This window comes from Fusarium solani, assembly GCF_023522795.1.
Source record: "Fusarium solani strain SB1 chromosome Unknown bctg00000001, whole genome shotgun sequence".
In the NCBI taxonomy this organism is placed as follows: Eukaryota; Fungi; Ascomycota; class Sordariomycetes; order Hypocreales; family Nectriaceae; genus Fusarium; species Fusarium solani.
The window spans coordinates 4,219,529-4,245,061 of record NW_027072156.1 but is presented as its reverse complement, the minus strand read 5'-3'; the positions used below and the strand labels follow the sequence as shown (position 1 = coordinate 4,245,061).

The window sequence follows — 25,533 nt, the reverse complement described above, 5'->3', positions numbered from 1 at the left end:
ATTAATCTATTATGCTCAGGAGAAGATGAGCCATGTTGGTTTATGCATTTCTTCGTATGATACCTAATTCAATCGTGCATCAACATCGAACTCGGCCAGGGGTTGATGACCGCCATTGGGTCTGAAGCTGTCAGGCACCGAGCATCGCTGGCATCGAGGTTCGCTGAGCTTCTAGCGGGAGCGCCCTCCAGCTGGCAGCGGGAGCACCCCCCTGAGACTTCCGCTACGGGGGGGCCGTCCGCGGGTGGGTTTCTAGGGAGAGACACCTCTAAGACTGGAGAATTGCCAGGGGGGGCCTGAGAGGGCGGGCCAATAGGGTCTGCGTGATGCGCGTGGGCTCTGGTTGCATGGATGGAGTCTGGAGGGAAAATTCCATGGACAGCTGCGGTCTGGTCTTTTGCAGATGGGGACGGTGGGCATGATCCCATGCATCCATGGCTGGCTGACTGTCTGTCTTTGACGCCCAGTTCATCAACGCCCAGCGAACTCTTTCTCTTCCCGTTCCGTCTCGTGCAGCACCTACAGTTCGTTCCCATCGGCAACCCGAGGCGACGCCCGGCAGGAAAGAGACCTAGGAATTAATAGTTGCAGCGTTCTTTTGCGTGGGATTGCCTTCTTTTTTTTTCTTCTTCTTCTTACTGCTCCATTTGCTTATGCATAGCGGCCCCCCCAAATCCTGCTCTCTGCTGCCGCTGCCGCCCATTCTAAAACATCCATCCCTCCACCCCCCGTTCCGTGTCATGTCCGAGAGCCATGTCCGACGAAGTCTCCCAGTTCCTCGAGCAGGTCGAACGCCTGCGAGGCCAGCAGATCGAAGAAGACGAGGTGCGAGCCCGTGAGCTTGAGGAATATCTGGCTGCCAAGCGAGAGAGGCAAGCCCGTCGTGAAGGTGAGAGAGGTCCTAGAAAGCTCTGCTGTGCTGCGATGTGACGGGATGGGATGGGAGAGAGACGTGATGCTAGACTTTTGCTGTTGCATTGATGGCGTCCACTTTCGTCAGGCCAACATTCCCCATCGTACACAACATAACGTCCCGGTGTTTACTTTTCGTCCCCATTGTTATTTACCTACTCTACTGCGTGGTCTCTTGCATGCTGTTTTTTCTAGGTCGTGGATGTTGTCGATGATGCTCATGCCGGATCACTCAATCGCTGTCTTTTTTTCTTGCTAACCACGGTCCTTGCTCCTAGAACGTGCCAGATCCATCTCGCCGCAAAAGTCCTCACCCGCAAACACTCCGTCCCCACGCTCCAGCCGACGCAGCATACACCTTTCCGAGGCATTGAAGCTCGAGTCTCCCGTCGTACCCAAGGACGAAGGCTCCCCTCAAACGCCAGAGCCCGAGGCCAAGCTCGAGGCCCCCATGGAACCCCCCGACTCCTCGCCCACCAAGGAGAACGAGACGCCCCTCGACGTCGACACCAAGTCTCCTACAACAGCAGCGACACCACCCGCCCGTTCGTCTACGCTGTCGTGGCAGCGCCGGCCTAGCTCCCGCAGCGGCGCCGCCCGTCCCCTGAGCATGCTCGCGACCCAAAATGCGACCCAGCGGTCGCTGGCCGGGTCGCAGGATGCCGCACCTGCTCCCGCCTCTGCCACCGAGCAAACCTTTTCCAAGGACCAAATCGCCCAGGCACTCGGCTCGAAAGATCCCTCGTGGTTCCGTCAGACGGCTGATCGGGGAGCAAGCTCTGCTGCTTACCGAAAGAACCAGGTTGAAGACGAGGATCGTTTGGATATGGCCTCCGTCAAGGCCCAGCTGCCAGGCATGACAGCCGACCAACCCAAGCCTAGCCCGCCTGTCGAGGAGACCCCTTCTCCTACCAAGATGCGTTTGGCAAGCCCTCCGACTCTCAATCCTCCAGGCTTCGATGGCCCAGGTGACGACAAGCCATTGGTTGACCGCTTCGCGAGGACCCCCTCAGGCCGCACATCCCCTATCCGGTCTAACTCTCGGTCCAACTCGCCTACCAAGGGTGTAGGGGGCTTCGTCCAGAGCGCCATGATGAAGAGGTCCGACAGTGTCAAGCGATGGAGCGTAACGAGTCCCCCAGGCCTGGCCCGTGGTGACTCAATTGCCTCAAGTCGAAGCACTGGGCTGCCCGGAACTGGTCGACCTCAGAGCATGGTGCGCCCTGGATCAACCACCCCAAGCTCGAGCCGACCTACATCACGAAATGGGCCCATTGAGTCTGAGAACGAATCCACACCGAAAGCTCCCACAATCGACAGCGCCCTGGAGTCCAAGACCCCCAAGGCTGGGGAAGAAAGGATCCACGTTCCAACGAGCCCATCCAAGACAATGGATCCTCGACGGTGGAGCCCGACCAAGTCTAGCTGGCTGGAGAGTGCTTTGAATAAGCCCGAGTCACCCAAGCCTCAACACAGGTCAAACACGTCGCAGCCCGCGTGGATGGCGGAGTTGAACAAGAACAAGGCCGAGAAAGCCAACAATCCTCCGGAAGGGACCCGTCCTCGGCCAGGATCCATCTCTCACAAACATCAGGTTAGCATCGGTGGGCTTATGAGGTCTACGCCGGTGGGATCTGTTGCAAGGCCCAATACCCCTGGCCTGGGAGGTATCTACTCTCCCCCTCCTGGTGGCAACCGACCTCCTTTCGGTCATGGCGCTAGCAAGAGCATCTCGAAGATTGCCCCTAAGCTTGAGCCAGCAGGTGCCGAAGAGAAGGCAGTAGAGCCTGCCCCTGAGCCTGTTCCTGAGCCTGAGAATGAACCGGTGCCAGATCCTGAGCTCACAGCGGAGGAGAAGCAGAAGCTTCACGAACCCGAGCATGAGGAGGTTACAAGTCCCAGCGAGACTAAGCCCCCTGCACCCATGCCGAAGCCGAAGCCTGAGACGCCGCCTAAGAAGGACTTTCGCGGCAGCTTGAGGCATCGACCAACCGGCTCCGAAGCGCCAAAGACAAACGAGCCCGAGTTCAAGAACGTGTTTGGCAACCTCCGCCGGACCAAGACTCAGAACTACGTAGCCCCGGATGAGCTCAAGAGTAACATCTTGCGGGGCAAGGCCGCGCTCAACCAAACAGGTGGCCCCCAAAAGACGGAGAGGGTGGATGAATTCAAGGAAGCCATCTTGAAGAAGAAGGATGACTTTAAGAAAGCTCAGGCAGAAGGCAAGGGCATCACCAGAAGCAACACCATGGCCACCGAGCAGGCCCTGCCCGAGGGACTCGCACGACGAGCCGAGTTGGCCAACAAGAGGAAATCAGTCATGGATCTAAAGTCGGCTGCTGCGCCAGGTAGGCCAGAGTCGCCAAAGCCGGTTCCGGGTCCTAAGAGGATGCAAAGTACACCATCTCTCTCGCCCAAGCCCTCTGTGTCGCCTAAGCCTTCGCCAAAGCCCGCCGCCGTTCCCTTCTCTGCTGAGCACTCGAACGAAGGCCTCAAGCGGGTATCAACAGAATCCAGCGCAAAGCCAGAGGAGCCAAGAGCCTTGCCAATCTTGCAGAAGGAAACGAGTGCCCCCTCTATTTTGCAGGGACGTGTAGGAGGTGTAGGAGGTAAGCTCGCTGGCCGGTTCAGCCCAGCTCTGGCTGGTATGCTTGCGCGAGGCCCGCCTCCCATGGCTACCAATGGGGGAGCCAGCGAAGAATCTGGCCCAAAGGGCGCTTCTACATCAACCACAGAGCCATCTGCTCCTGGCCCACAGTTGACACATATGACAAAGGGTCGAGCGAGAGGACCTAGGAGAAAGGCGCCGACCACAGCCGCCCCTGCAGCTGCCCCAGCTACTGAGTCCAAGCCTGTGCCCAAGGAGAGCCCAAAGCCCATTGAGGCACCTGTCGAGCCTGTGAAGGAAACCCCTGCCCCCGCCCCTGTGGAAAAGACTGAAGAATCAGTCTCTGGTCCCTTCTCTATCCGGCAGCAAGTCGCTGCCAAGGCGGCCCTTCGTGGTAGACCTACTCCTGGTGCTAAGCCTCAGGAGAAAGAACCTGCCAAGGGCTTCCAAAGCCTTGAGGAGCGAGCTCCCGCATTCCTCCGCAAGCAAACATCTCCCACTGAGCCTGCTTCTGGCGACTTCCCGTCTCCCCTTAGAATCCAGAAGACCGGTGATGCCGCTTCGCAGCCCAACTCGCCCAAGAAGCTCGACACGAAGCGCATGTCGAGGTTCTTTGATGAAGCTGGATCCAACGGCGCAAAGCTGGAGTCTCCTAAGGAGCCTGTCAGGTTGACTCACCAGCGAACTGGCTCCAGGTCTCCTGTGAAGATGTTCCAGCGCCCTCTGCCGGAGCCCGAGCCGTCATCGCCCACAAAGGTTGACAGCGACCCTGTCGTGTCGGTCAAGAACGCCAGAGCCATGTTTGGCGGTGCTGCTCAGTCACCACCACCACCTTCAAAGCCCTCTTTCGATGGGGCTGAGCCTGAGGTGACCAAGACACCAACAAGGACACCTCGTGCCCTTCCTGAGGTCGAACGCTCATCTCCACTCCAAATCAACAAGACACCATCTCGAGTGGCTAACCGCCCTCTGCCAACTCCTCCAGCTAAGGAACCCCAGACTCCCAAGGCCCAGCAAACCACCTCGGCGGCCGCATCACCAAAGCCCAAGCAGGGCAACGATGTGGCAAGTCTGCTCAGCGACTTCTTCGGCCCAAAGCAGCCGAGGACCGAGTACAAGGTGGACACTGCATCGATCCTCATGAACCGCCCACCGACAGGGCCTGCTAAGATCCAGAGCCTGAGCTTCCAGGTGTTCCAGATCTCAGCTGAAGGCAGGAAGTCGCCGGTTGCTTCGCACTATGAGCGCGTGCTGTTTGAGCGAGAGATGTACATCGCCCCCCATAGCTTCACTAATGAGGCTGGCTGGAAGCGGCTGGAGATTTACTTCTGGGTTGGTGACCAAGTGCCTGAGGCTGCAGCTGACGATGCTCTCCTGTTTGTTCAGAAGGAAGCCAAGGCCCTTGGTGGAAAGCTGGTCAAGATGCAGCAGGGCAAGGAGACGACCGAGTTCCTCCAGGCGCTCGGCGGTGTTGTCATGGTCCGACGAGGTTCGAGCAACAAGTACGACTCGCTGGCACCCAACATGCTCTGTGGCCGACAATACCAGGGTCAGGTCTCGTTTGACGAGTGCGACTTTACCCCAGCCAGTCTCTGTGCGGGATTCTCATACCTCATCACCAACCAGGGCAAAGCCTATCTCTGGAAGGGTCGCGGCTGCGATGTGACCGAACTGAGCGCAGCACGACTAATCGGCATCGAGCTCACCCTGACTGGGGAGTTGATTGAGGTTGATGACGGTGAAGAGCCCGAGTCATTCTGGGCGCTATTCGAGGGAGGATCCAAGCCGCACTCGGCTGATCACTGGCGACTCAAGCCCAACTATGCCAAGTACTGCAGCAGACTCTTCTGCTCGGACGCAGATACACGGCAACAGGTATGTTGACTATCCTCAAGTAGATATTGACAGATACTAACGATAACTAGGTCTTTGAGATCTCGCCCTTCAACCAGCGTGACCTCTCCCCTGAGCAAATCTACGTCCTCGACGCCTTCTTTGAGATGTACATCATCGTCGGCGCCCGTGCCCAGTCCCGATATGCATCCTTCCGCAACGCTCTTGACTTTGCGCAAGAGTACGCCATTCTTGCCTCTGGCATGGAGGACCGCCCCTTTGTCCCCATCTCAACGGTTGTGCTCGAGGGTATCCCCCGGGATCTGAAGCGAGTCTTCCGCTTCTGGCGCGATGACCTTAGCCCTACGGCGACCCACAGCGGCAACGCATCAGCTGCTCTTGGCACACCGAGGCGCGGTCGGAGCTTGAGAGTGGTGTCGCTGACACAGGCGCTGCAGGCACTTAGCGAGTGAAGCAGAGAGAGTGTGTTAAGTGTTGAAAAAGTCGGGACTTTTTTCTTGAGGTGATTTTCTATGTAGCGGTACTCCTTGTAATTGGCTGGCCTCGGCCTTTGGTGCATGATGAGACATGGGACGGGTTGGCGATCTTGGAGTTGAAATCTTGTTTGTAGCCTCATGTTGGAAGAAGTGGGTGACGATAGTAGACCATGTGTGGCCTAGACAGCGATGTGTGTATCGATACTTGATGTTTGATTCTAGTTTTCCATCGTCTAGGTGATGTCGTGAAACATGGAGTCGCTTATAGGTGTGAACACAACTAATCTCATCTCATCATGCGCCGTCTATTGGTTCATCTGATAATCGTCTGTATCTTGAGAAACAAAACCATGTCTCAACAGCATAGCATGGATCAAGCAGGACTGCATGCATGAGGGGGAAAAAAACAATGCAATAGCACAAAAACAAAAAGCAATCGACTTTGCTCAGTCCATCAGAGCAAAAAGCCGCCTCATGCGTCTATGGGGGTATCAAATGACTGCCTTCGAGTCTCTTCATCCGACATGACTCCCCTTGGAACCCTCTCGCTAGGAAAATTTACTCATCATCCCTTACCCAGTCTGTCTCCTCCTCTTGAAAATCTACCTCTACCAACCTGAAGTCTACAATGTTTTTTATAGGGGGGTGGTCACTTAGTGGGCGGCGCCGTTGGTGTCGACGCCGGAGCTCTTGCCGGTTGAGTTTCCGTTTGAGGCGGGCACGGCGATGGGCTGACCTCGGGCCTTGGCAGTGAGAGTGACGAGCTCGTTGAGCATGAGCTCGCGCGTTGTGCGGGTGAGCTCATCAACGTCGGCGGCCTCCAAGCCCTCGGTAGGAATGGGTTCCAAGACTATAGTTTGTTAGTCAACTATAAGATTGTCACTTTGAAAGAGAAAACATACCCTTGACGGGAATCTTGCCAGACTTAAAGACAAAACTCTTGATGAAGAGGATATGGCTGTAGTTTGCGACAACGCAGGGAACAATGGGGACGCCGGCCTGGACAGCCAGGTGGAAAGCGCCCTTCTTGAAGGGGAGCAGCATGGGCTCCTTGGCGTAGCTGCGGGTGCCCTCGGGGAACATGTAGACGCTCTGGCGCTTGGACTGGATCTCGTTGGCGGCTCCCTTCATGGCCTCGCGGGCATCCTTTGTGTTCTTGCGGTCGATAAAGATGGAGCCGCTCAGAGCCATGAACCAGCCGAGGAATGGTGTCTTCTTGAGCGAGGCCTTTGCCGTGACGCTGCAGTACTTGGGGAACATGGTGCCCAGCATGAGAACATCGAGCTCGGTCTGGTGGTTCCCGATAAAGATGGCGGGGCGCGTGGTGCCGAGGATGTTGTTGGGGTCCTCAATGACAAACTCGACGCCGGTGGTCAAGAGCATGGCGTAGAGGAAGCATCGGCCGGCGGCCCATTGGGCGATCCCCTGCTTGCCGATGAGGGTGAGGAAGATGGAGACGAAGACGCCGTAGAGGGCGGCGAAGATGAGAGAGATGTACGAGGCCAGGCCGCGGGCGACGAAGCCGGCCTTGGGGACGACCATGGAGAGGGCGTAGAAGAAGATGGTGAGGGCAGCGTAGCCCGTGAGGAAAGTCGCAAACATGCTCGAGACAGACATGGTGGGCGGCCGGATGGTTATACGATATAGGGCGAGTCTATACGGTATAGAGAAGTACTCGGAGGAGAGTCGACGGAGGAAAGGGATATAGGGAGAGGGTTTGGCGGGGGTGGTTGGTCTAGTTTGGTTCGTTGAGTGGAGGCTCAATTCTCGCTCGCGGCGGCGGCAGCGACGATGGCGATGGCGGGCAGCGGGGTTCTTTTTCTTTTTGCGACGCACACACACACACAGACACAACGAAAAACGAGGGTGGGTAAGAATACAACGAATAATGAAGAATGACCTGCTATCACAAGGCCATGGCTTGAAGCACAAGGTTTGGTAAGTAAAAAAAAACAGGAACAGGGAAAGAAGAAAAAAGGCGCCCGTTGGATGGCGGCCACGGGATCGGGAAGAACGAAGGACGGCCGCTGGAAAAGAGTCGTTGATTGGGGCGATTTGATTGGCCGAGGCCGAACATGACGGTGGGTGTGGGTGAAAATGGCTTGTGAAAGTCGGGACCTGAGTCAGCGGTTTCCCCGATGTTGCGATGGTCCGAATGGGGTAATTGCAGGGGGACACATGATATATCACAGATGCCAATGGCGTTGTATTGTTATAAAACAGGCGGTATAGCTACAAAAATTGACTAATACTCTTACTCTATAGTCAATATCATATGCCAACTTACACCATGAAAATCGTGTGCCGCGGCTCATGGAGCAAACTAATCGTGAGATATGCCACTTTACGGATACGTTGGGGTGAAAAAGCGAGCGCTTTGACCAGAAAGACAAGAATCACGTGGCGGGCCTGTCCCCAACCGTTTGACAGAGATGCCAAGCCTTTAGCCTGTTACTCCACAAAATCGGAAAAGAGTGACGTACTCTCTTGACAAGGGTTTGGTTTGTTCAAGCTTGAAGCCATCACCATCAAGCAAATGGTAAATACGGATGCTGGTGGCAATTTCAGGCCTCAACTGGAAATGACAAATAATTTCATTTCTCGGTATAAATACCCACCATATCTCCCTCTTACGTCCAACTTGAGAACTCAACACCCTCTATGTATACCCGGTTTTCCTGTCCTCTCTATCAACACTGACAGAAGAGTTCACCTCCATGGCATTTTCGGCCATTCCAGGCTTGAGGATTACCTCTACCAGGGCCTGTTTGAAGAAGATCTGTCGAACCACAAAAGCCAATGCGACCAGGCTTAAAGAACACAGAAGGGGTTAACGCCGAGGCCCTTTTCCCACCTACTCATTCCTCTTCTGTCATTCGGAAACTCTTATATATACAGCATTCATAAACAAGATGGCGGGTCCGACTATCCCCTTCTATTGCCCCCAGCCACATCTAGCTTCCTTCGCTCCTCCTTCGAGTCTCACGTCAAGTTGATGCTTGTGCTTTGAGTTGACCTTGTGTCTTCTCATCATATACAACAGCTTGACGAGGTCAACTTCTTTTCGGGCTCTGGCAGCTCACCCCCCAATAAATGAAGAAGACTATGAGCCTGCGGCCGCTTTTTCCACCAGAACCTTTCATTTTTGGGTCCTCTTGTTTGGCCTCACGTCTCGACACTAGTCAGAGATACCTCGGCTCTGTGGAAGGAGATGACCAGAGATGCCACGTTTAAACGGATCTTTTCTATATACGCTTTCTTTTTCGTCGCATATATTACAACCTTCTCGCCCTCACTCACGGGGTCGGCGTGTCGTACTATATACCGCCACGAGATGAGTCCTGGATCTTGAGACATGGGAGTCTTGCCTGTTGACCATGTCCCACTCATACATCAGGGTCGTGTCCGAATGATTTAGGACAATTCGATACTCCAACGTTCGGTACAATGATCCTGCGTCCAAAGTCGAGCGATTCTTTGCCTGCTTCGTTGCCTCACCCAAGCCATGACAGTGCGTCTTGAACGGCTATTCGTCTATCTTCGAACTTTGCAATATATATACCTCACGATGCATTTATCAATACCGGGACACACCTGACCCTGATCGCCTCCAACTACAAGAGGCATCTAGTGTTCTTTACACTAGTTACAAACCGTGGGCGGCAAGATAAGGAGCCATGTGATTGTGGTTCCTCGAGCCGACCGCGTACGCCGTCTTGCGCACCATGTCCACGAACTACTGCAGACGTTCTGTGCCTTGTTCCTGACCTCCGAGTACCCTTTGAGCCAACCTGACCCGGCTCGACCTGTAGGATGGGAATGGTCTTTTACGAACTCAACACCACCCAACGTGATCCTCAACCGTCAATCACATCAATAACCCTCAAAGTCGTCAACGGCGCCCCTATAGTATAAATCCCACAGGAAGATCCAAAAAGGATGATTCCTTTCCACTTCGCCTTACTGCGATTAACCCCTTTGCTCGATGGCACGCACACACCATCTGACTGGGGTCCAGGATCAGCACATAGTTACAGACACAGATTCACATCAGCTGGTCTTTGACAATGGATTATCATTGGCGACTTCCCTAGTATATATACGTACCCCTTTCTTCACTTTTACTTGAAGGACAAACAAAAGGTGCCATTTGTCCAACTTATGGCTTCGTCGACTTCTTGGGCTTCTCCCACGTGTCATTTCATGAGCTGGGAGGAGGTAAAAGACGATCTGCTCCGGGAAGCCTTAAGGCATCATTCTTCCTATCTAGTAATCGTAGCCCTACAACAATTCATCTTTTTGACGAGTTCAGTCCCTGAGAGACTTCTGGCGATCCCGGTAACCCAAACGAACGGAAACAATCCACCTTGAGGCGGCAAATGTCGGCTTGAACACCCATCACACGAATCTTCCTCACGCAGGCCCCTGTCTTGGCTTCTAACAAACCTGGATCTTGACTCGAAAGCACAATCGAGTTGGATACCATATCATACACCCTCTCGCCTGCATTCACACAAGAATTCTCCTCGACTTCTTAGGTGCCCCTGAATTAGGGCAGCATGGTTATATAATCGGTCCACGTCGAGACAGTCCTATTCTACAGATGTTGGTTGATACCATATCATCCCTCTCCTATATATATTTCAGCCCCGCTTACCTGCTATCCCTGATTCAGAAGTCGTCACCGGCATAACTACCTCAAGAACCGGTAGTTATTACATGGGTTTCTTCGTCTTCTCGCTTTTGAGGGCAACGCCTGCCAGAGTGTCTCTCACCGTCCACCAGCGGCTGTGAGGACTCTTGAGCTTCCCTCCACCGCTATGCGGGAACTTGACCTCGAGAATGGAACCACCAAAGAGATGGGGCGCGGGGCAACCCAGAGATTCCCACCTGGCATCCAAGTTGGGGCGATGCTACTCTTAGATTGTGAGGGAGCTCAAACGCTATCAAGCCGCTAATCATTTCCAAGAAAGACACTCCCTCGGTCTTTTTCCTCTAAGGAGGGACTCCTCGAAGTGACAATTATTTCAACAAGTGCAAAGCTTGTAAAGGCCCTGGTCGGGCCCTGCGAGCTATCAGTATATAAAGAAGGGTCTTCTTGTATCTTGTTATGGAGAAGGCACATGGCCGAGATGGCCTCTATCTTCTGCATCGTGTCTGCTCGGGATCAAACTTCAGCCTCGATGTTCATCACATGCAGGAGGGAGGCAGCGATAGGTAAGCTGCAGAATGTGCTGGGAGCAGGCATGCTTGGATGCTACACTCCCACCTCTCGGAGCGGATGAATCTCTCATCTAGACATAGAGTATATCTCTGAACTTCATCGAATGAAAGGCCAGACACAAAAGGAGAAAAGGTCATACAGAAAACTACCGAGTTCGCTAGCTGCACGAGCGAGTTGAGCCATGGCACCAAAAGGTGCCAACCGTCGCCCCTTTTCGGCTTCTGAAGCTCAGCCACAACTATTGGTCTCCTTCGTTGGCAACGCCATTTCGGTATGGAGCTCCAATCACCCTATGGTCGGGGTTCCCCTTTTGCCCCTGGCACTTTATATATCTTTGTCAGCCCCGAGTTGCACGGTTTGCTTTTCATCAACGTTCGCCGTACTTTCGGCGCGGTGAGCGCTTCACCTCACCATCGAAAGAGAAGACTGGACGCTCGACATAATCGAACCCCCACATTCATTCATTCGCCCATGGTGTTTTCTTTCCCCCTTCCCCCAGAGTTGTTAGACCCCTCTGCCAGGCGAGGCGACAAACCATGCCTGCGAATGGTTCCGCTTGGTCCTGCATGTCATGGACTAGTCTTAGTTTTCAACCTATTCTGTATTGTCCTGGGCATATTCTACCTATATATCGAGAATCCTACATTTCCATTAAGTGAAGGGACCTCTGTTCGTCACCTCGCAGAAAGTTATGATTCAGCAACAAGGTCTTGGCGGTAGAGCTCCGAAGGGATAACCATCATCTCGCCCCTAGCAGCATGGATTGGACTGGACCTATTTCCCGGTCCTGTCCTCCTGAAACGCCAAGCCCCGCGTTGCTGTCAAAGAGAAACTCCCTTCCCGTTCCCGCTGGAACGGCGGGAACACAAGACAGTGTGGAGAGAGCCCTACGTTAACCCCCTATATATTCAGAAACTACAAACCTCTCTTTACTCCCGTGAGAGCTCAGGCAGCGGCGTCATCTGGTTGCGTGTGGTCTTACGTATTTACATCTGGGGCTTCAAGTCGCCTCTCAATAAGGTCAAAGGCTTTGCACCCCGCGAGGAATTGCTCCTCTTCTACCCTCATGCCCACAAAGCAACCAGCTTGTCATCCCCGCTGTGTAGGCGAAGATAGTGCCGTGAAGCCGAGAGCTGCATTTTGCCAACCCGCCGGCCTTGACGAAACGCCTATGGGAGATGTACAAATCAACGGATTCGATAGATGAGAATCAGCTGCTCATGAGATGTGCATCCTTCGAAGAGGTCTTCTATACTTACCGTACCAGCACACTCAATGCCGAGAGCAGGCACCTCATCACGGGGCCAATTTGAGGGGATTTCGAAGCTGATTTTGGCCAGAAGGATCCAGCATCTGGTGCCGGCCCCTCAGCTTCTTCTCTTAGATCAGTGGTTGGGGATCACCGTCCAAGTCGCAAGCGAGGTTGGCATCACCGAGCCCCATACTTATGAACGATTAAACCAGACCATTTCTACCATCATCATGTCTTATATATATCCCACTCCAGAAGACACTAGGTCCCTGTGATTTTCCCTCCCGGCAAGAGATACGGCAATTCCATGATCTCGCCCCCGTGCAACATTAGGACACATTCGCCTTGCTACTGCAGTCTTGATGATCCCGGTCCAGCTGGGGGAGGCCAGCCCGAAACTGCTACAATAATGAACGAGGGATCCAGGGTTGAGATGATCCAGGACCTATTATAGAACATGCACATTTGTGTTACCAGACCACCTGTTTACCTGACGAGAGATACTCTAAGTCAAGTGTGCCCTCGGTCAAAAGCGGCTGTCGAACGCGAACCGTGGAAATAGAAACCTAGGGAGAGACGATATCATGAGCCTTCAGTTGAGCGGAGGCCCAGGCCTTTGAAGCGAAGCTATGATCTCCGGGTACGAGTTGGTCCCTTTACTGGATGCGGATATAACAAGAACAAGACTCGCCCTACTCGCGACAAATCTGTTTATTCATGGACTCTCGGGGTAGATGAGACCGTCATCCTAACCAGATATCATCCGTCTTTCTACACTCTAGTCATTATATGATCCTAAAGACTGTTTCCGAGACTGGTTCTACGCCTGGTTCTTCCTTCACAAGGACTTGCTCTCTCAAATACCAGTATATATCTCAACTTAACTCCACTCACTCTATCAAGCGTGAGGCCCGAGGCTTAGGGCCCATCAGAAAGGGGCTGAGGAAGATTTGTCAAGTCGAAGCATATCAGCACCTAACAGGAAAAGGTCTCATCAAGAAAGGCTCAAACGATATATAGAAGATCACGCACCTTGAATCTTCCCAAGAAGTGGCCCCCATGGCTTATCCAGGCCAATCTTGACCCCTTCACTCACATGAGAGCCCCCCCCAATATCCAGTTATTCCGGCCAGGGGGACTTTAGGGGCTTCTCAGCTACCGCCTTGGGCGAGGCAATTCACAAGGGCTGTGAATATCCAGAAGAGCTTGATGCCGAATTGGGGAGTTTCGGTTAGACTGTTTCGGGACGGTCTCCTCCTCTCAATCATCAACAAAGTCCCTCTCGGCGCTGCGCAAATCCGGCTTTTCCTCTTTATACTATACAGACTTCAGGCTATCGAACCGGTAGCCCCTGGGGATGCAACTACCCACTCCCCACACGGTTGTTCCCGGCTCGACCTGGTTGTCTATACCAGGCACTAAGTGTGGTGTGTTTGAGTTACTGTCCGAGAGTCTTAAAAAAGCACTCCGGTTGAGAGTGAGTCCTTTACAGGATGAATCCTCTACTCTTACCTAGACGATCAAATGTGATGACCTGGTGAATTCTTTATGTGCCTCTTGCTTCAAGGACTGGCCTGGTACTAGTTGGACATGCATCTCAACAGAATTCGGGTAGCAGCCGTGCCTCACAGAATTCAACTCGTTCCCAAGGCTTGCCAGTTGGAAGTACCCAAACACACCCAAGATATATAAACAAGACCTTTCATAGGCATCTCGTTGCCGAGTTGGGAACCGGGCTGTCGTCCATGTTCATGCGACGAGCATCACCTTCGTCAGCCTAGAGTTTGTCCCCGATAAGAAAGGTCGCTTCTTCCCCGCTCACATATATAAACGCAGCAACGTCGCCTTCTTTGAAGCGGTCCATGATGAAGTCTAGGCCGCGGCGATCTAGATATATTACTCGCTGTGTTGAGTTGTTGGAAAGCCTGACCATCGATAAGACGTATGAACTGTTCTGCAAGAACTCTCCAACGTTCTTCATCTAGATTACACTTGAACACAAGCCCGATTCAAAGCCACTCGCAACGGGCAGTGGCTCAAAGTGGTTCAAGCTCATGTAGCGCCCAGAACTGAATCGGCCCATGCATTGGTGCATTCACCCAGTACCGGATCTCACTCAATTAAATATACTCCAAGAGATATGCCAATCGATCAATCAACTATCTATCAACCAGTTAATCAACAGTGATATCGATCAGTCAAGTACCAATCCCAGTCAATCAACCAAGCAGTTAATCGAACACCAATTAGTCTAACTCTACTCGTCAACCGACTTGCTCATATCAACTCTGATCCTTACAACCAACAACTTCGAGTCCGACTTTCCTATTCCTCCACGTGTTAATGGATCCGAGATCAACGTGGTCTGCATATCCAACGTTGACCGGCAGGAGTTCTCGTGGGGGAAAACGCGGCGGACCGGGTCCGAGACAAAACGGCCAATGGGGGCATTTAGGGGGCCCGAGCTCCCCCCGCAACGCCAAGCAGTTCCCTGTATGAGTGCTGTAGACTGGCGACGGCGTCTGGGAGCGGATCCTCTAGGCTGTAGGTGCAGGCAGCATGTAGATGTAATGATATAGATAAACACATGTCAAAATCAATATTGTTCGAGTATTGTTTCTTGGGATAAATGTGGCAGGCAGCAATTGCACAACCTCTTCAAGGACCAGGGCTTGAATCCGACATCACGGGACCGTCCGAGCACACCCTCACACCCTCTCAAGCTCGAGATGCAGCCCATTTGGTAGCACCAGCACGACTCAACCCGAAAAGACCAGCTCGGTCTGAGACATGTGAAGAAGAAAAGTTCAATTGCAGCTATTTTTTCTCTATGCATCATCAATTTAGAAAAACACCATCAACATCTTCCACGATCAGCTCGCCATCTTACAGCCCCTACACCTAGGGAGTCCCTCATCGCATCACGTGAAGTGCGCCTATCGGGGACTCTACCGGCTCTACACGGGATACCCAGATACAGTAGCTCATGTAACCACTGTAAGCCCCGTTGCAGCCTCAAAGTGGAAGCCTCGCCGTCACCCTCGACTCCCAGCATCAACCATCGCCAGATTTCTCGCCTCGACCATTGTGAGCGTTCCCTATCTGTCGCATCCTGGACCCCGGGGGCTCTAGCTTGGTCGTTTAAAGCCGCAATCCGATCCACTCGTTCAAGCTCTTTCTCGGTCCTCGTCCGTACCCCCCAAGGCTCCCAACCATCAAGCTCGAGCTTCTTGCTGTTGCTCCCTCTGGCATATGATGCGCCTCGCCCGATAATCAATCGCCATGGCCTCCTCTCGCCGAGGACAACCCTCCCTCTCGGTCCGCATGCCCTCGAACCAACCCCTCGACCGTCCTCCCATCGACGCCTTGTTCCTCATCCACTTCGACGTCAAGGCCGGCTACACCATCCTTTGGAAGCAGTCCGCTCCGGGCATTGAGCTCGAGGGTCTCGTCGAGTACAAGTCTCTGCCCTCGGGCCTACACACCGTCTCTGAGGATCTCATCTACTTTGTCCACGATGGCGGCCACGCCGGTCTTAGCGCCTTTGTCAACATGCCCTGCGATGAGGAGGAAGCTCGCCATGCCAGAATGATCGCCGTCGGCGTTCTGGTCCCTCTGAGCTACGGTCGCTTGGGTCGCGCCTGGAGACATGCAGAGGATCTGAAGGAAATGGCCGCGTACGTATTCGTCTCGTCTCGCCGTGCGCAACTACACCCAACTAACAGCTCTCCGCAGGAAACTCGCCGAGGACCGTAAGAACACCAGCATTCTGGAAGAATACTGGACCGCCAATCGCGAGAAGCAAGGCCAGGGGAACCGACGTCTCTCGGGCGAAACCCCCGTGAGCTCTCCGTCCCTCCATTCACAACCTTTCGGCCGCAAAGGCCACAACCGGAACCGATCCGCCTCGGACGGCGCCTCCCTAATACCTACCGGCAATACCCTCTCGCCATACCATCCCGCGTGGAGCTTGACCAGCCTATTGGACAAGTTCGGCCCTCTCATCTTTCCTATACACCGCGCTGCCTTGTTGCGCAAGCGCATTCTAATATCATGTCATGCGCCAGTTCATGAGATTTGCGATTTTGGTAAGTTGCGCGCTATGTGGACTTGAACTGTCATTAACAAGAATCTCCCAGTTTATAATATCTCTGTGCTTTCCAATATTCCCTTGTCTGTTACCGATATCCTCCCCACTTCGACCTCGACACAGCGCCTAAGGCCCTTGTTCTCTATTGGTGTGCACGACATCCCTTTCCTCATGGAGGATTTTGAGGCCTCCAAGAGAGAGCGGAGTAGTGAGGATGCTGTGGACGATGAGGCCGGCTCTGGGTGGATCGCATGTACCACCGACAGCATCCTCGCTATGAAGGATACTCTGTGGGATATGCTCATCACCATTCCTCCGGACTATGCCTCTAATGCTGTCGAACGGGTCTGGCCTGTGGTAGAATGTCCACGGGGGCAGCCCATCAAGGCCACTCAGCGAGATCTACGCCGCTTCACTTCTCTCAAGAATGGCCTGGCTCGTCTAGCAGCTCCCGTCTCAACTCCCAATGCTGCCCCTGAGTCTCCTGAGTCAGAACGACGTGTCTCCACTCATTCGACCCGCGTCGTGCGTGATCCTCGCGACGATGCTGTAGAAACCATCGTCGAGCCATTAAGCTGGGCAGCCCTGGCATATAATGGATACATGTGGTGGGCCAGCGCCGGTGAGCAGCTCAGGTCCGAGCAGCAGGAAGAGGCATCTCGCGACGCTGCCCTGCTTGCCGACCTCGGCCCCTCATCAATGAGCATGCCTCGGCCGAGCTCTCGTTCAGAGCCATTATCCGAATCTCTCACCTCCCTCACAACACCCAGGCGTACCAGCCACGATTCGGATGAAGCCCGTGTCGAACTCGCCATAATCGCCTACTTCCACCGTCTCACAACCCAGATCCTCTCCGTACTAGGCGATCTGGCCGACAGCCAGGACGAGCCCTACACTGACCACGACGACGATGAGGATCTATCACAAGGCTCCAGTGAGCGGACACCCCTCCGTCCAACAGAAGCCGATCTCGACGATTTGGACGCCGACGCAATCCGCGTCGACAGCCACGCCGTGGAAAACATGGGCCTCGACGTCTGGAGCGACAGCGACTCCCTCTTTGTCCGCGAGCTATCAACCCTCTACTTTGGCCGCTCCGCCCGCATCGAGGGCAAGGGCGTCGAAGTCTGCGGCGTGAGGGTCTGTTGAAGGTTCTGGCCCGGCTGTCTTTGCTGAGACGACCGTGGCGACGAGACGAAGCTGGACTTGCGTCTTCTTTGTACAACTCTGCAAGCTAAAAAAAAAGAAGAGTATTGTTTTTAAGAGCAGACGGGTCAGTCTAGATGTATGCGGAATACCTAACTCAGAGAATAAGCCTCGCAGGCAAAACCCAACAAAACTTTGTCGACGAATTGATGGAGACGAGTTTTTATTTGCTGGCAGCGTTGCATTTTTTTTTTACATGTTTTCACTCTTAATGCTTGCTTTTTTTTCTCTCTCATTCTAGAAACTTTTGGTTGGGGGGTTATTATTATGTAGCGTTTTTTTGCTGGGCACGTATGTATGTGTTGCCCAAGATCAAAAGGACAACAACAACAAACTTGTACATCTCTCCCACATGTTGCATGGGTTCAAACTTGGCAAGAGAAGCAGAGATTAAAAAAAGTCGAGTGTGGAATCAACAAAGTACAATAGGTATGAAACAACAACAAAAAAAAGAGGTTATATATCTCATTCCCTTAAAAAGAACCCCAAAACTCCCAACCCGGATTTTTGGCCGCGGAAATGTTATGCCCAAAGTTGGAGGGTGCCATGCTCCTCATACCGGACAAAGCAGCTCTCCCTACCTCGTCTCCTTTTGCCCATTTCCCAGAAATACATACACAAGGATTATCTGCCTCCCGTGGAGACACCTACAGACGGTGGCAAGGGGTACGGCGCCGATGATACAGGGATTGCGGAAATACTATGTTCAACAAGGCGATCCGGTTATGACTCGTCCTCGGTGTCTGTGTTTGTCGCGCTGGTGTCATCATCCTCCTCCTCAGTACCGCTCTCATCATCAGAGTCCTCTTCGACTCTCCGGCGGGGCTTGGGGGTCTGGCCGGTCTTGAGAACGTGCATCTGGCCAGCAAGGGAGTCTGAAACTTAGTTAGCATATGGTCACAACTGACAATGAATGGTATCAACTTACCCTCCTCCGGCTCGCTGATGTCGTCCTCAGCCTGCATCTCAGCCGCTTTGCTGGCCTCCTCAACAACAAGTGTCACCTCCATCTTGGTGTCGAAGCCAACGTAAGAATCACAGATGACATGCAGCACAAAGGTGTAGTGGCCGGCCTGAGGGGGGCGGCGAACTGAGCCTTGAGAGTCTGCATGTTGAATGTCGGGTTACCCTTGTCGTCGACGATGGGCTGGTCAAACTTGGCAAAGTGGAAGGGAGGGACTGCCATCTTGCCCTGCTTGGAGTCGCTGAGGAAGGCATGCCATTGGGGAGAGTGATCGCGGGCGTAGTGGGGGGCAAAAGTCAGGGGGGAGGATGGTCTGCTCGTCAATATGAACAGGCTTGCCGTCGGGACCCTTGATGACCTTCTTCTTGCGACCGCTGAGAGCCTCAATGTCGTCCTCGGCGGGATCAATGTCCTCGAGATCCAGCTCGTCAACAGCGGGGACGTTCTCAGTACCAGGGGGGATGAAGCGGCCCTTGATGACGAGGGACACAAGAGACGAGGGGATGATGAAACGCTCTCCAGTAACCTTGAAGAAAGCCTTGGCGACACGGAAGTAGGGGATCTGCTTGGCAACACTGACGGCGGTCTTGTACTGCTCCTCGGTCAGGAGGCCCTCACCAACAGCAAGCTGTCGTCGCTGAGCATCCGGTCGGTCCATGAACTTCTGAACAGACATGTGGGTCTTGGAGTCGCCCTCAATGCCGCTGACAATCGAGGGGGTGATGTGGGGAAGCTGAAGAAGAGGAGACGACTTGGGGGGCATGGCCTGGATCAGGTGCTGGCTGGCGTAGTAGGAACCGGCGATGGGACCAATGTTACCGTAGGCCAGAGAGATGGCGTTGAAAGACTGGTTCAGGGCGCGGGCAATGGGGCCAACCTGGAACTTGGCCTTGGTGAGGGCAGGGTCATCGAGCTCAACACGACCAAGGTAAGCCCAAAGAAGAGCAAGAGCCTTGCGTCGCACGCCGTTATCGAGATCCTCAAGCTTGTCCTTGTCCTTGGCCGTCATACCAGAAGCATAGGGCTTGTGTTCGCCCTCGGCCGTGATCCTCGACTCAATCTTGGACAGACCAGACTCGGCCTTGTCGCCCTTCAGAGTCTCCTCAAACTCCTTGCCAGTGCTCAGTGCCGTGATGATTCCACCCTGGTCGATGTTCTCCTCGTAATGTCGGAACAGGTTGTTGGCGCTCTCCATCAGGACACCTTCCTTGGACCTCCGCTTGGTACCGTACCACCACGATCCGACGAGCCAGGGGAGAAGGACTCCGAGGAGCAGGGTGTACAGGAGAACGACATACTTGCCGTTGCCGTCCGAGACGATAAACTTGGGGAGGGCAATGCCCATGCTGAAGCTCTGCTTGCCGTCGGGGTGGCCGTACTGGATGTAGTTGTTACGCACCTCCTCGTCCGTGAGGGCCTGGTAGGCCTTGGTGAGTTCGACATAGTAATCGTTGAGCGACTCGGCGGTCTCGTTCTTGGCAGGGTCGGGGCGAATCTTGTCGGGGTGGTACTTGAGGGACAGGCGCTTGTAGTGCGACTTGATCTGCTTTTCGTTGAGGGACTAGGGCGTGTCAGTAGATTACTCTGGCCGTCAGTCTCGGGACAGCTCACCTCAGAAATACCAAGAATATCGTAGGGGTTGTAGAGCTTGGGGACGGTGCGCTGGGTCACCATGATGAGGTACACCATGCCGCCCATGAGGGCCCATCCGATCACGACAAAGATGGCCCGCTTGACCCTCCACTGCTTGCGCTTCTGGGTCGTCCTCAGCGACTCGACGGTGGCCGAGTGCTCCGTCTTGTAGTCGGTCTTGATCCGCGGCGCAAGCGCATCTTGGTCGCGACTGGGGCGGACGAGGGTGTAGGTCAGGGGGACGGTGACGAGGCCGGTGAGAGTGAGGATGAAGAAGGGGAAGAACTGGCCCTGTTATTTGGAGAAGCACTGGTTAGCCATGGAGGTGCAGTAGGAGGCGTAGCATCTCTCTTACCTGCTCGTCATACGAGTAGTCTGAACTCATCTTGAAAGAGTAGAGAGCCCAGGGCTACACTCGACGAAGGAGCTTTGTAACGGGTGATGAAGACAGCAAGACCAGACAGGATTCGTTCCTTCTCTTCCGTATGCCCAGGCAAGATAGAATCTACCGGCCAAATGTCGCGTGTTGAGCTGGCCGACAATGCGGATTTCCGTAAAGTTATCAAAAGAATGGATGTCGAGGCGAGTGTGTCAAGCTGTCCTCAAAATGTTACGGCCACGCAGCGCATTTCCACTCCAGGCGGGACCGGGGACTTCCACTGGGCCTGGGAGGGTCTTGCAAGGTGCGGGTGGACGCCGGTGGTCGGATTATCTGTCACTCCCCACTTGCCGCTTGGGCTGGAACAAGCACGAGAAGGAACACTCCAGCTGGTACCTTCCGTGAATACGCGCCACCGTGTTCACAGTCTCACTCTCACTCACTCTTTCCATTTCAATTTTAGAAGCGCAGCCATCTCACTTCTTTTTTAGCGTGGTCAGCCCTGTAGCTTACCTATGCCTTTGTCTAGCCTATTCGCCTCCATATTTTACACTCGTGATAGCCAAGTCTAACTTTGCAACAGAAACCTTGTCCCTTTTCACCTTCAAAACCTCCAACTTTTCAATTATAAAACTAATGATTCATTGACAAAGAAACTCTTTCTCGCTACATGTGAATATGACCTAAAGCACAGTCCCTCTAATCCTACAGTACAGGTCCCGACTCCCTATTACATAGGGCAGTTCTTTGTTCCCAATGGTACATCCTCCCAACGCCAAACATGACCAAAGCAAAGCAACCATCACACGCTACGCTATGACATTCTGCCCTCCTCCTTCACATCTACTCGCTGCTTACTCGCTGGCGTCTCCGTGACTAGAGTCGCTCTTCTCCCTCGGCTCCTCGTAAAACGTGTCCTCGTCGAGGGTTGTCATGCCAAGCCCAAGCCCGCTGAGGTCTTCCACATCGGTCTCCTCCTCTGTCGTTGCTCCAGTGCCCATCTCCTCGGCTAGGATGCTTCTAAGATCCTCCTCGCTGAGGATGGTCTGGATGCTTCCCCTACGCACCCACGGGCGAGAGTCTCGGCGACCTTGTTCAATCAATCTTTCAACCATGAGACGGTTTGCGATAAACTTGAGCTTTGGGAATGCGCTCTGCTTGCCCTCATGAATCATCCGTGAAAGACGTGGTGCATCAGGGTCCGTCAGGATATGCCAAAAGTCTGAAATTCTAGACTTGGGCCAGATAGTGATAGTCCCGCTGAACTCCTGTAACCACAGCTGGCTCCAATCTTGACCAAGAGGCCGTGGCAGCAGCTCAGCGTGACGGATAAACTTGAGCCACTTGTTCATGTCCAACTTGAGATAATGCTCAAACGCCGACATGAGATATCCGCCTCGCCATCCACGTCCCTTGCGGTGCGTTACTGGGTGGCCAACCGAGCCTCGGGAGGAGAAGAAGAACAAGTTGATGTGCGGGTTAACTTGACTAACAATCGTGAAGTTGACGTTGAAATGTGTGTTCAGCGCCTTGATGGGAATGTCTGTCCGCAGACTGCCGTCCTTCCACTTGTGGCCGAACGAGTATGGCTCCAATGTCCCGTCCCGAGTCTTCATCATGAGGACAACCGGGTTCAGGATGCCAGGAACTGCAGCCGATGCCAAAACGGCCGACCAGATGACACAGTCGGGACTTGTGAGGTAGTTGCAGAGGATAGTAGGCGAGTGAGGATCAGCTGGCACACAGGTCACGTTGAGGATGCGGCCTGTCCGCTCATATGCCTCTCGGAATGTCATTGAACCTCGCGTCCACCAGCCGCATCGCTGAGCCCAGTCAACCGAGTCGAAGCGGGCTCCTGTCTTCCACCATCGCGGAAGCCAAACAGTGAAGGGCTCGCGGCAGGCGTTGATGCGCTCCGAGAGTGCTGGCACGAGCAGTTCATCAAGCTCCTCGTTCGTGCGGGTGGCCACCAGAGCCGCAACTAACGCTCCGCCACTGGTGCCGGTGATGACATCTGGGAGGAGATCTGCATCCAGAAGGGCCCTGACAACTCCAATGTGATAGTAGGCAAAGGCTGCACCTCCTGACAAGCAAAGCGCTGTTCTTCCGTAGTTGGCGTAGACGTGCTTGAAAAGAACCCGCTTCTGCTCCATCTCTAGCTGCTTGGTGCTAGCAAGGAACTTGATGCTCTTTTGTTCTGCTCTTTGTTAGTCGTAATTCCACAGGTAGAATATGAAATCCTCACCTTCATCGAGAAAGTTCTGCACCAGATTCTTCGTCCCAAAATACGTCTGGCTGTATAATCTCGAGTTCTCCACTCCAACAAAGTTGTTCTTGACGCAGGCCTCGATCAGAGTCTTTAGATCGTCCACAGCCTTGCCTCCATCGCTCTGTTCACCCTTCTCTTCTTGCTCTTCTGCTCGGAGCCTCGTCTTCCTCATCTGCTCCCACACCTTGCGAACCGTCTTGGAGTCGTAGTATGCGAAATCATTCTCCTCCTTCCAGGTTTGCCGGCCCAGATAAGTGTCGAGCTCCTTCGCGGCGGTAACCCAATCTTCGTAGTGAACGGTATTTCGCAGGTTCCGTCGGAGGCTCTCTCGTTTTCCACGCCAGGTGAAAAAGTGTTCATACACCCAAATGTACAATCTCGTCGAGAGATACGCAATCGCAAGACCGGTCAACCACGCAAACACAAAGAAGAGCAGTGGCCATTTCGATACTTGGTATAGATATCCTTCGCGGGTCTCGTCCTTGGTCCGTGTTCCCAGCAGGCCCTCAACGGCTCCCTTGCCGTTGCGGCGCTTTCTCTTGTGTCGCTTAGATCCGCGTCGATGGCGATAAACTCTGGGGTTCACAGGGGCCCAATCGTTCTGCGCCGTGATAAACGTCCCTTGGCTCGGGTGTCCCTGACTCGACGACGATAGCACGGGAAGATCGCCGGATGCGGCGCCTGCAGCGGCTGCAACGGCTGCCACATCATCGGCAAGGCCGCCCTCAGCCTGCGACGGCCTCTTGGTTAAGCTGAACGAGCTGGGACTGCGTGGCGATCGGGCACCCGCATCGTCGGACGGGCTCTGGAGCGGATCTGGGGCTTGTAGCGCCTTTTCAAAGGCTTCGAGATCTTGCGCGTCGACGAATTCAGTGTCGACGTCTGGTAGATGGGAGGGGTCGAAGGACTCGGGTGGAAAGCCGTAGACGGGATCGCGAGGAAACAAAGAGGCATACGGCGGCGACATGACGGACGGGTTTGGCAATCTCTAACCCATCGCTGGCGATAAAAATTTCAGGAGAGATTGCAACAGATCAGATTGGCATGGATGAGGCGAAAAAGGGAGTAGGAATGCGCTTTATCACAGCCTGTCTGTTGGGTAAAGTACCTCGTGAATAGACAACGTGAGGAAATGACATCAGTAGGTCTCGTTCGGAGCTGGTCAGCCTGAGCTACCTCTGTACTTTACCCCAACGAAATCCACAGCCAATGGCAACCCGGCCTTGTAAGTTGCCATTCGGGGGTCCATCCTTATCCATACCAGTTCGCCCTTGGCGAGCCGAGGTCATGGCTCTCCCGACTAAAGAACACCTGGTCTGGCATCAGGAGAGAGTGGGAGAGTGGAGAGTGATGGAAAACAGCAGATGCCAGTGAGGCACAGAGACGTTCTACACACCCAAACATCCTCTAGTTACGCCTCTCAGCTCCATTCACAAAACGGTGCACGTCATCATGTCTCCCCACCTACAAATATCGGCGTTCATGAGCATCGTGGATCCCCGTCGCCTCCCCTTGCTGCACCCTTGCCCCGATGCCACCAGGGGTCGGGGTCTATTTTTCCTATTTTTCCATCATCAGGGGTATTTCCCAACGACACAACTTGGTTGATAAGGTTGTGTACCTTGTATGTAGCAAGATGTTGTAGTAGAATTGCACGACCAATGTTCGCCTAAAGGAGAATTCTGAATCTCATAAACAGCGGATAGTCACAAGCCCTCCTCTGCTCTTCCCCCGAACACTCGACATCTGGTATACCTCTGTAGATCTCTCCCGCCTACTCCCGATCTCTTCTCTCCTTCGCCCTTACACGTACTGCGACAGCCAGCGTATACCGTCACCGTAACCTTGTCGCATCACCACGGAGCACATGAACAGCTCGATCGGTCGGATACCCTCCAGCTGAACCTTGCCCTTGCCGGTTGTCTGGTAGAGTCCAAGCTGGTGTCGCATCTCGTCCTCAGAGACGGCATCGGGGTGGTCGATCTTGTTTCCGAGGATGACAAAGGGGACCTTGGAAAGCTCCTCCATGGAGAGGAGGGCATCGAGCTCGGCCTTGGCCTCGGGGAATCGCTCGTGGTCCTTGGCGTCGACGAGGAAGACGACACCGTTGACCTCGGGGAAGTAGTCTCTCCAGATACGGCGAGCTGTCACGACAACCATTAGTCATTTGCAATCGCGGACTGAGGCCAAAGCATCACTTACCCTGCTGGTGACCGCCCAGATCGAAAGTGGTGAATCGAACGTTGCCGATAGCGAGCTCCTCGGATGCTACGGTGAGTTAGTAAAACATATTTCACAGCGATAAAGCACGAGGTCTGGATAGAACGTACTGGGGTGAAGAGTGGGCTGAAGAATGGCAACACGGTCGTTCTGTGCATCTATTGTCAGTACTAATGCTCCTCCAAATCTGCCATTGTCGTCGGTGTGAATCAGGGCAGCCCATGATCCATCCAGCAGACAAATCTCGACGCACCTTCAACATGTGGAGAAGAGTGGTCTTTCCGGCATTGTCGAGACCCAAGAACAGGAGCTTCGCGTGCTTGTTAAGAAGTCCAAGTGAGGACAGCACATCGTAGACTATCCGCAGCACGTGTCAGCCCATCCAAATCCGAATCGCTTGCAGGCGGCGCATCGAGGCGAGCACATACACCAGTTGACAATCCACAT

At 53.9% G+C, this 25,533-nt stretch overlaps 6 protein-coding genes across 6 annotated transcripts; 2 read left to right on the top strand and 4 right to left on the bottom strand.

Annotated features, from left to right (window-relative positions):
- Positions 1–753: 753 nt before the first annotated feature.
- On the top strand, positions 754–5,826 carry MRS44_003416 (uncharacterized protein; the record flags this gene model as incomplete). The annotated part of the gene is made up of 3 exons (XM_046268470.2): positions 754–889; positions 1,191–5,395; positions 5,446–5,826. 3 exons carry the CDS (start codon positions 754–756, stop codon positions 5,824–5,826), a joined length of 4,722 nt encoding a protein of 1,573 aa, XP_046137535.2.
- A 677-nt stretch (positions 5,827–6,503) lies between these two features.
- MRS44_003415 (uncharacterized protein) lies at positions 6,504–7,467 on the bottom strand (the record flags this gene model as incomplete). The annotated part of the gene is made up of 2 exons (XM_046268471.2): positions 6,504–6,700; positions 6,753–7,467. 2 exons carry the CDS (start codon positions 7,465–7,467, stop codon positions 6,504–6,506), a joined length of 912 nt encoding a protein of 303 aa, XP_046137534.1.
- Positions 7,468–15,608: 8,141 nt separating this feature from the next.
- MRS44_003414 (uncharacterized protein) lies at positions 15,609–17,565 on the top strand (the record flags this gene model as incomplete). The annotated part of the gene is made up of 3 exons (XM_046268467.2): positions 15,609–16,003; positions 16,062–16,414; positions 16,466–17,565. The coding sequence occupies 3 exons, from the start codon at positions 15,609–15,611 to the stop codon at positions 17,563–17,565; spliced, it is 1,848 nt and encodes a 615-aa protein (XP_046137533.2).
- A 780-nt stretch (positions 17,566–18,345) lies between these two features.
- On the bottom strand, positions 18,346–20,603 carry MRS44_003413 (uncharacterized protein; the record flags this gene model as incomplete). The annotated part of the gene is made up of 5 exons (XM_065623202.1): positions 18,346–18,497; positions 18,551–18,712; positions 18,803–20,147; positions 20,198–20,509; positions 20,574–20,603. The coding sequence occupies 5 exons, from the start codon at positions 20,601–20,603 to the stop codon at positions 18,346–18,348; spliced, it is 2,001 nt and encodes a 666-aa protein (XP_065479274.1).
- Positions 20,604–21,451: 848 nt separating this feature from the next.
- MRS44_003412 (uncharacterized protein) lies at positions 21,452–23,833 on the bottom strand (the record flags this gene model as incomplete). The annotated part of the gene is made up of 2 exons (XM_046268465.2): positions 21,452–22,794; positions 22,843–23,833. 2 exons carry the CDS (start codon positions 23,831–23,833, stop codon positions 21,452–21,454), a joined length of 2,334 nt encoding a protein of 777 aa, XP_046137531.2.
- An 836-nt stretch (positions 23,834–24,669) lies between these two features.
- On the bottom strand, positions 24,670–25,533 carry MRS44_003411 (uncharacterized protein; the record flags this gene model as incomplete). Its single annotated transcript, XM_046268464.2, has 5 exons — positions 24,670–25,010; positions 25,069–25,134; positions 25,197–25,236; positions 25,340–25,443; positions 25,515–25,533. The coding sequence occupies 5 exons, from the start codon at positions 25,531–25,533 to the stop codon at positions 24,670–24,672; spliced, it is 570 nt and encodes a 189-aa protein (XP_046137530.1).